This window comes from Scylla paramamosain, chromosome 10, assembly GCF_035594125.1.
Source record: "Scylla paramamosain isolate STU-SP2022 chromosome 10, ASM3559412v1, whole genome shotgun sequence".
Classification (NCBI taxonomy): Eukaryota; Metazoa; Arthropoda; class Malacostraca; order Decapoda; family Portunidae; genus Scylla; species Scylla paramamosain.
In genome coordinates, this window is record NC_087160.1 from 9,582,501 (window position 1) to 9,593,289 (window position 10,789).

Genomic DNA, 10,789 nt, shown 5'->3' on the forward strand with positions numbered 1-10,789 from the left:
TCTCTGCCAGGCTTGCATGCACTGCTGGAAGGATTCTTGCGGGATGCTCCTCAGCTCCGTCGTCACGGCCTTTTTGATGTCGTCCGCATCATCAAAACGGGTCCCCTTCATGACCTCCTTGAGCTTGGGGAAGAGGAAGAAGTCGCACGGAGCGAGGTCAGGTGAGTAGGGCGGTTGCTCCAGCACGGCGATGTTCTTCTTGGCCAAGAACTCTCTGATGCTCAGGGCATTGTGAGCAGGCGCATTGTCGTGGTGAAGCAGCCACGAGTTGCCCTGCCACAACTCCCGCCTCTTCTCGCGCACTGCACGAAGCAGACGCCGCAGTACTTCTTTGTACACATGTTGGTTGACTGTCTGGCCCTGTGGCAAGAACTCGCAGTGGACGATGCCCCTCACATCGAAGAAAGCGATCAACATGACCTTGAAGCTGGACCTGGACTGCCTTGCTTTCTTCGGCCGTGGCGACGCCGGACTCTTCCATTGAAGGCTCTGGCGTTTGGTCTCCGGGTCGTACTCAAATACCCAGGACTCATCGCCGGTGATGACTCTCCTGAGCAAGTCTGGTTCAGTTTCCAGACGCTCGAGGATGTCCTGACACACCTGCATGCGTCGTCCCTTCTGGTCATCGTTCAGGAGTCTCGGCACCATCTTCGCACAGACTTTCCGCATGCCCAGATCTTCAGTGATAATCTTCCACACGCTGTTGTGGTTCATGCCAAGCTCATCTGCGATCTTTCGAACAGTCAACCGACGATCGTCACGCACCATCTGCTTGACACGCTCAACATTGGCCTCATTCCTGCTCGTTGAGGGTCTTCCACTCCTGGGGTCATCTTCCACGTCCTCCCGGCCCTCTTTGAACCTCTTGCACCACTCAAAAACACGTGAGCGTGACATTGTCTCATCCCCGTACACTTTTTGCAGCATACCCAGTGCTTCTGACGGCGTTTTCCCCAACTGCACCAAAAACTTCAAGTTTGTTCGCTGTTCAGCGCTCATTGTTAAACGACCTGCAACAGAGGACATGATTTTAAAAGCACGTAAGAAAAAGATTAGTGACTGTAGAGGGTTGGCAGCGCAGTTGTATACTCCAGAAGGATTACTTTGAAGGGGAAATATGGTGGTTTGTGGCTTGGGTTTGAAATTCATCTTTTAGGACACCAGTCCTGGAACTTTAATGACACACCTCGTATATATATATATATATATATATATATATATATATATACACACGCACACACACACACACACACACACACACACACATACAAGCACTTTTACCTTTTGTCTTATCAAAGGCTGCTGGTGACCGATACTTCCTAGCCCCCAACATGATGACGGTTGAGTTCCACGCCAAGGATCCCAGCACCAAGACGTTCATGTACCAATTCGATCATCCTCCTGAGAAGTCGCTCATGTTTTTGTATGCGAATATTACACAAGAGAGAAAAAGTAAGTATCTTAACTACCTATAACATTACATTGGCTTATGACGCACCAGAACAAAAGACTTAAGAGCCAAAGGCAAATGATTTTTTTTTTTTTCTCTCTCTCATTCCAGTACAGTTCATCTATGTATACAGTTCTAACAGCATGCCGTCTCATAATCAATACAGTTTTATCTATCATAAGTATATTAACGAGGAACGTTTCAAGGGACCTTAGGCACACCACAAAAACACATCTATCAGCTCACAACTTTATTGGTGATGGTCAACAAGGACTTCGTAAAGAATGTTTCATCAACGATCTTCTAGCTTCCATTAATGAATCTTGGTCATCCTCTCTTGGAGGTTTCCGTGAAACTTTTTCTGTTACTTTCAAAAGCTTTAGATAGAGTCTGGTATAGATCTTTAATTTTTAAGTTTCCCTCACAGGGAGCGTTTCTCTACCAATGAGATGGAGATAACGTATGTCCCCAACTTTATCCTTATCTTACACAGTTTCTGTATGTGTTTTTGCACCTACATCTCAAGTTTCCTATGGCGCCGTTTTACCACTGCACCAGTACATAGTAAACTGGCCCCCTCACTTACACTGAATTAATTTAATTAGACTATCCTTTTCTAAACAATAAAGCTCCATATACGGAGAGGCTCCTCTCACACTATCTTACTAAGCAGGATGGAGTCAAAATCTTTCCACCTAATCAATTTCTCAACTTTAGCTGTCTTCAATCTCCCACACTTGACCACAGTGTCTTACTATCTTCTCGAAGTCTCGCAAAAAAAAAAAAATATATATATATATATACTCGTATATATATAGACTTGACCAGTATCCTACATCTTTCATCCTTTCACACGTAAAATCTAGACCTGTGCCTATAGCTGCGTTTTTTCCAACCTGATTCAAGAGAGAATTACCAAAATATCTTAAAAGTTAGACAGGACCTATTTGGATTTTTTAACTTCTTTATGAACGACAATTCAAGGTGGTAGCATGATTTCTTTCTTTCTTTTTGTGCCATATTACAGGCCCCCTTCTAATGTAAAATAAATAATTTGACAATACCTTTTATTTAGCCTCAGACTGATTACAAGCACAGGCATAAAGTGCGGCTATTATTTTTTTTCTTTCTACTGCAGAACAAAAGCTTGCATAAGCAAATAACTTATTCATGTTTCAGTGGTCGGCCATGGAGACGATATGATCTACCTTTTCGACTTCCCTGCGATGGGATCCTTGAAAAGGCTCCAAGATCTACAAGTGCAGGAGATCCTTGTAGATCTCTTTACTAACTTTGCTTTCACAGGGTAAGTTAAATTCGTGACTTTTCATTATCTTCCTATGAAGGGCCGCCGTGGCACAGTGGAAGATCCTCAGGCGCACGGGTCCAAATCCTGGCCACGGTACGAGGAAGGGCATCCATTCTGGGTAACGGTTGCTAAATGCCAAAACTAAAGTACTTTGTAAAAACCGAAAAAGACCATAATCTTAAAAGTTTGTCTTGATCGTTCTAGTGGGCAAAAGTCAAAAAATAATCATGGCCTTGTACTTATGTTCCTTCTCCTTCAGGAACCCAACCGCCAACGGGACTCTGGGCTTTAGGTGGACTCCCATAGAGCCGGAAGGCCCTCTCCGCTATTTATCGATTACCACCATCCCCACAATGCAGACGGTGGACAGACAGGTGAGAGCAAACAACTAGATCATTGATCATCAAAATTTATATCATGCTGATGTCATCTCTTCTTTTGGAGAGATGAAAATGCTGAGAAATTCATCTAAAGGGGGAAGATGATAAACTGCCCATGAAAGGTCACTACCTTTTCTAGTCATTCCATTAACAACTACAACCACCACTACCACCACCGCCACAACCACGAACAATACTGTCTTTTCTGTGATTATGATCATGGTGATGGTTATCATCATCACTATCATTATCATCATCATAATGATAATTATTATTACTACCTTTAGTTAGTTAACGAAGTTTTTTTTTTTTTTTTACCGTCTTTCCTTAATCTATCCATCTACTGTCACAGAACATATCTCTACTCTACATTCAAGGTGATCAGTTTTGTCTCGCTGTCAGTTTTTTTTTTTTTTTCCGTGATGTTTTATGTCTGTCCTTCGTGTCGTTTTTTTTCTGTGCCAGATTTCTATATAATGTCTGTTAAAATATGCTGAGAGTACAAATCCGAACTGACCTTCGACTAGAAGTGGAAGAATTCTCAACAGGATGTTTCTCTCTACTGAGAGATCGCCATTGCATCACTGTCCAGTTTTTCTAACTTTATGTACTAGGATTGCACGGATTGCCTTTTGACTCCATCACTAAGACACCCATATTTCTCACAATATATGTATCAATAATTGGCCAACCACAGTTTTTCTTGAGCATTTTTCGTTCGGCATCCTGATATTTGTACCTGACTTAAGCTTTCACCAGTTTCCCAATGTGACAGAAATATTCAAGGTTACCTGTAGGTTGCCCTTGGCGACAAATTGCTTGATCATGAAGAGTTCAATGTATACTCGTACTTTCTACATGGGAACGTGATCTAAGTTACTTTTCTTGCAACACAGGTAGTACATTTTCATTTCACACAATATTATCTTAAAACTGCCAGTGTCTCTATACTGGTTTTATTTCATTGCAGCACCGTGAATTCTGGACTTCCATGCCGACCAAGATTAACAAGGTGCTCTACCCAGAACGTTTCCTTGAAGACTTTTAAGAGCTGCAGATCGCCTCACTCCTGACCTTTGCTCTGCCACCTCAATGTGAGGAGAACCAATGAGTTCTTCACTAAATTAAATACGTAAGCTGTTCAATGTAGGCTCTAGATGCATAAAAATAAATAAATGATAAATAAATGCAAATCCAATGCAGGAAAACATCACTTTGCCTGTGGAGTGAGGGATAGCTTCTGTGGTTTAACTGCTGACACCGATTAGCAATTGTGTAATGTACAGCGAGATAATGCAATGAAGAAAGAAAGACTGATGAAAAAGAAAAGATAATAAACAAGGAGAGAGAGAGAGAGAGAGAGAGAGAGAGAGAGAGAGAGAGAGAGAGAGAGAGAGAGAGAGAGAGAGAGAGAGAGAGAGAGAGAGAGAGAGAGAGAGGGGGGGGGGGGCCGGCTAGGGTATGGTCAAGAGTGGCCGCTCCCTGACATTAACTTGCTCTAAGAATTTCCATGCCCAGACACTCTCCTTCCCTGATTAATTTACCTTATTTCCTTCTGTTCAGTCAGTTTGAGTCTCACATAGTGTGCAGCAGAAGAGTTGCCCTTGACAATGAAATGACCAGTGTTCATCTGGCCCCCTTTGTCTGATCAGCAAAACTTTTAAAAGTAAAGTGTTTTATTCAGGTAGAGACAGCGCGAGGAGCGGGTGTGGTCAGCGGCGCGGGAAGGCAGTTGGAGCACTTACTCATACTCAGAAACTACCCTGTATTTGGAAGGAGCAGACGTACTAACACATGCTCTAGTATTTACCGGAGACTGCGGCAAGATACTAGGTAGCCGGGTCAGTTGCCTTAAAGGTGATAAGTGAGTCATTATCGGCCATACCCCCCACAGCCCATTTATATAGAATAGGAGTCTCTGTAGTAGTCTGCCAGTAAGTGCAGTAGTGAATTACACACTACACCCAGGGAAGGGGCTCCTCAGCTGTACAAGTGTACAAGTCGAGTTTTGTGCACAATGAGCTATAACTGATCCTCAGGTGTGTTCTTGGGCACTCTTCCGTTTCGTAATAATTTCTTGTGTCTTTTGTCAGTGTCTCTGTTTGTTTTAAATGCTACTATGGGCTAAGGCAGTTCAGCCGCAGAGGACCTAAGCAATTAGTCACATAGTAAACTTTATCCCCTCCCCAGGTCCTGACAAGGCCTGTCACCCAGGAGGCAGTAAATGATACTACTTGACTTGAGGCTATAACACTCTCTTGGGCATTGGGTAGGATTGTCACGGTGGGTGGAAACCCAACGGGGTATTATACCTCATTCATACATGTGTTATTCTGTGTTAACTGTTTTTCCTAGTCGTGATTGTCGATTCTTCTGCAGCTATAGGTGTTAAGTGCTGTTTCAAGCATCTCCTTCGTCTGTGAGGCGGTAAAACAGTCTGGTGACCTCAACTTTTTGTGACCTGGAGTTACGACTGTTGTGGAAAGGGTGCAGGAGTCACAAGGGACCCTGTACGCCTGTTTTTGAGACCTGCACTGAGTCCACGTAGGAGGTGGCCCAGTGAAGCTAGTCCAAGTGCGGCAGCATGGTGAAGGGGCTGGGAATTGAGGTTGTAGCAATTGCACTAATTGAAGCTCTCAAATACAGCGTTTTAGACTGACGACATCTCATGAAGCATGATTATCCTCAAGCATTATCCCAGTTCTTCATTAACTTCAGGTGCCACCAGCACCTGCCAACAGGTAGCAAGTGATGCACCCTACACTCATCAGTCCTTGAATTCTCCTCTCATTGCCTGATGAAGTGAAGATGAGAATATATATATATATATATATATATATATATATATATATATATATATATATATATATATATATATATATATATATATATGATGTATGTATGATAATGAGTATGATAATGAGTTTTAAGTATGGTAATGAGTCTCTGATAGTGTAGCTAAGATGGCCATAGTAAGGTATATATTTCTTTATGTATTTCTTCCGTGTCACCTGTGTCATTAGAGGGAGGCTGACTAAATTTGCTTTCTAAAAGATATTAGATAGTATTATTGGTGGTGCTTAACTGGAAAAATGTTGTGGAAAAATGTCATTAAGAACTTGAACCCATGATGAAAAGCAAACCAATTAGAAGATAAAGCGTAGCATCGATATAAGAGGGTTTTTATGGCATTAATATTAAACAATTGAGGGATGAAAGATAAATAATTAATTCCAAAACGTGTGAAGGTTGGTTTGCGGTAGACTGCAGTATGTAGTTGGTTGTTATTACGAGTCACAGTTACATCCACAAATGAGATAGAACCATTGTTTTCTGTGTCACACGTGAATTCAGTATTAAGGTGTTTGGAGGAGTTTAAGTAACTTAGAAATTTAGGAAAGTTCTGAGAGTGTGTAAATAAAAGAAAGGTATCATCAACATATCTTCTATAGAACATAGATTTACGAGTAAATTCACTAGGACATTCGTTTAACCACTTGGTTTTATGATGACATAAAATAGCATTAGGAAGAGTGGAGCCAAGGCAGGAACCAATAGCCACACCGTCAACTTGGACATCTAATTTATTGTTGAAAAAGACGGGAGTGTCTTTAATTACCAAGTTCAATGGGCTAGTAAATTGTTTGTTTGTTTGTTTGTTTTAGTATAATTAAGGTAAGTATCATGGTCCTTAATTAGTTTACCACAAATTATTTGAATGGTTTTATCAAGGAGGAATATTAGTTAAAAGTGACTTAATATCAAAACTAGCCATGACCGTAATTAAAAACATCTCTTCAGTTACTCACTCCTCATTCCAAGATTTTATCACAGTTAAACGTTTTTTTCCTGAAATTACCACAGGTTCTTTATGAGCTGTGAACGTTTCCCTTTGTCTCACAACACAAGGGGCAGTCACAGCCTGCACTCTAAAGACAACTTTCTTCCTTCACATAAAATTACAAGCACCTAATTACACACACCCTTCACTCAAAATTCAAAATTACCATAGCGACTCCTACACCACCCTCAGAGTCCCATCTGGGGAGGGGACCACAAGTGTTCCCAGATCGCACTGCTCTTCTGGTATCGAACCTAAGTGTCTTGACGCCCCCATCAATTTTTTCTTCATTAACTTCTGCAACATTCGCGGTCTTGGATCTAATTTTCAATCTCTAGAACAGCATCTCTCCTCTACTAAACTTCATCTTTTCCTCACTGAAACACAGGTGTCTGAGGCAATTGACAGTAGCCTTCTCTCCTACTTTCTCTATCCACATTTTCCATCCAAAGCTGGATGTTGCGTCTATGTGTGCAACGACTTAACCTGCTCTCGTGCCTACGCTCTTGAATCTTCCGAGTTTTCCACCATCTATCTACGATGATAGAATCACTCTCAAACTAAGTTTATCTGTGCTGTATACCTCTCACCTAACCTCTCTGACTATAAGAAATTTCTGACTACTAACTTCCACTAAGGAAGACATTCTGACTCTCTTATCCTGGTGAGGGGACACACGCCCACACCCTTGCCACCCACATTCCATAGCACCCCTTTCCCCGTGGGACTTAACGACGCCTCGGGCGCCAGCAGCGGCCAACCACGTGGAGTGAGGCCAACCCACGTCTCCGCCATCCGTTTGTCTCCACGGAGCTCCGGCGTGCTCCACGGTCGAGTGAGCTCAGCACCTAACGAGCCCTTTACCTTTCTGGTAAAGCTTGATTTCCCTTAACCTGTGTTTTTGTTGGCCTGTGATTCGCTGTGGTGACGTCACAGCTAAGTGTGAGTTTTGTGATTTAGACACTGAGTGTTCTTTTCTGACGTCACTGCTATGTGAGTTTTATGATTCGCTAGTGTGTACCCACTTTTCTCACTTCATTGACTTATGAGCCTTGCGATTGGCTATAGTGCATATATCACGTGTCTTACACAGATAAGTGCGTCTTTATTATGTAGATCATGTGCTTCAATGTGCTTGCATCACCCCATATGTTTTGTAGGCATGATGGCATGTCTAGAAGGGTGCGCCTTTCCCTGTGGGACTTAACGGCACCTCGGGCGCCAGCCGCGGCCAACCATGTGGAGTGAGGTTAACCCTCATCTCCGTCATCCCCTTGTCTACATGGTGCTTTGGCTTGCCCCATGGTCGGGTGGGGTCCCAGGACCTCACGAGCCCTTTACCTTTCTGGTCTCATGACTTCCCTTCACCTCACAAGCCCCGGCCGTGATCTGAGCCAGCCCAGCAACCACCCCATCATCAAGAGTCCTTGCCCGCCTTGCCTCGATGGCGAACATGCGAGTCATCGTCCAGCCTGCCTCAAGGTTGGACATGCGTCTCCTGGCGACTCACTTTAATATTTTGCACAGTTTATTTCATTAATATAACTATAGCTGCTTTATAACTGTATTTCTTTGGCCACCACGTCTACACAGTACTAGAAGCAGATTTACCTAGTACACTCTTCCCTTTTCCGGAGATCTCCATTCTTGGAGACTTCAATGTTCACCACCAGTTTTAGCTTTCCACTCTCTTCACTGATCATCCTGGTGAGCTTTACTATCCTCCATGACCTAGAACAGTGGTTCCCAAACATTTTTAAGTCGTTACCCACTTTTCATACATGATCCTTGTCCATGGCCCACCACCAAGCTTAACCCATGACTACACTGGCTGTCAACAGCCTTACACTCATTAGATCATATAAAAACCACTCTAGCAAATCTTTTTTTTTTTTAGGTATTAATAAAGAAATTTGTAGTTTGCCTTTGCTGAATCTCAAGTATTTATTGAAGTGGCAGTAAAGAAGTAACATAATGCACATAAAAAAGATAACTGTCTATACTTAGAGTAATCAATAAATGGCATTATTGCGAAAAACTGTTTCAACAATAAGCAAACAAAAAACAAAATAAAACAAAATTCCACTGGTTTAAAAGTGTATTAATTCCACGCCATATGATCTGATCTTTGAATCTGACAAATCTGATGACTATAATTCTGAAGTGAAATGCAATCATAGGGAGTCATAATTAACTGCCACATCCATGGCCTTCAGTGGCCACACACCCACCTCCTCCCAGACTATTTGCTTATGAACATTCATGTCAGGTTCATGTTTCCTTCACTTGAACCCCATTGCACTCAGTGAGATGGGTGATGCTGCAAAACAAGCTTCTTGATTCATGGTTTTTGTTTCACTCAAAGTACACCGTAGGTCATGCTTCACTTCAAGTCTGTTGTGATATTTCGTTTTAATGTGGAACAATTGAGAGGATGCAGCCTCACGGGAATCAGTTCATGAAAATGGTGGGGGTGTAGAAAAGTCATTTGTCTATGTAGTGTAGCCATTTGTACTGAACCTGTAGTTTTCCTCCACTGGCTGCCTACCTGCTAAGCACCTTTGGTTTAATATATACATTTCCTTAGATTATGGCCCGCAAATTCTGCTACATGGCCCCCCAAGTGGGCCATGGCCCTCAGTTTGGGATCCACTGACCTAGAACAAATGGTGCAACACTCTACACATATCCCTGATCTTCGAGATATGCTCAATATTCTTGATCTTTTCCTAACCTCTAATTCTTCTATTTATGCTGTTACTCTGTTTTCTCCGTTGGGCTCCTCCGATCAGTCTCATATCTGTATCTTGAATTTCGCTCCAATCCCTCCTCAGGATCCCCTAAGCAGAGGTGCCTCTGGCGTTTTCCCTCTGCTAGTTGGGGGGACCTGATGAGGTATTTTCCTGATTTTCCTTGGAATGGCTACTACTTCCATGTCAGAGACCCGTTCCTGTTTGCCGAGTGCATAAAAGAGGTGACTGCCATAAAGACGGACATTCCTCACGCTTTTTATCAAACTAAACGCTCCAGACCATGGTTTAACACAGCTTGTTCTGGTACTATACATGATAGACAGGTGGCCCATAAAAGGTACTTGAGCCTTCCATCACCAGAATTTCATGCGATTTGTATTTCTGTCGAAACCATGCCAAGTCTGTTCTTCAAATATCCAAAAACTCCTTCATTAATAGAAAGTGTCAAAGTCTTTCAAGATCTAATTCCCCTCGTGACTTCTGGTACCTAACCTCAATAGCTTCGCTTCTTCTTCTTCCTCTCCTGTATTTCAACAGGATGGCACCACTGCTATCACATCTATCTCTAAAGCTGAGCTTTTCGCTCAAGCATTTGCTGAAAACTCTACCTTGAACGATTCAGGGTTTGTTCCTCCCTCTCCTCCACCCTCTGACTATTTCATGCAACCTATTAAAATTCTTCGCAATGATGTTTTCCATGCCTTTCCTGGTATAATCCCTCGGAAAGCTTATGGATCTGATGGGGTCCATCTTATTGTTCTCTGAAACTGAGCCTCCGTGCTTGCACCTTGCCCAGTCAAACACTTTCAACACTGTCTGCCAACATCTACCTTTCCTTCTTGTTGGAAGTTTCCCTACATTCAGCCTCTTCCTAAAAAATGTGACCGTTCTAATCGCTCAAACTACCATCCTACTGCTTTAATCTCCTGCCTATCCAAAGGTTTATTATCTATTTTCAACAGGAAGATTCTTAAACATCTATCACTTCACAACCTTCTATCTTATTACCAGTATCGGTTCTGTCAAGGCCGCTCTGCTGGTGATCCGGGTTTTCTT

The 10,789-nt window shown here is 42.6% G+C and overlaps 1 protein-coding gene across 2 annotated transcripts in view; it reads left to right on the top strand.

The window, feature by feature from the left end:
• The window catches only part of LOC135104211 (cholinesterase 1-like), a 13,632-nt gene extending 9,293 nt beyond the window's left edge, over positions 1-4,339 (top strand). For both annotated transcript variants that reach the window (XM_064011337.1, XM_064011338.1), the window contains exons 9-12: positions 1,299-1,452; positions 2,630-2,756; positions 3,019-3,133; positions 4,110-4,339. In XM_064011337.1, the coding sequence (XP_063867407.1) occupies positions 1,299-1,452; positions 2,630-2,756; positions 3,019-3,133; positions 4,110-4,187 (474 nt within the window). In that variant the 3' untranslated portion in view covers positions 4,188-4,339. The remainder of the gene's footprint in view (positions 1-1,298; positions 1,453-2,629; positions 2,757-3,018; positions 3,134-4,109) is intronic.
• Positions 4,340-10,789: the final 6,450 nt, after the last annotated feature.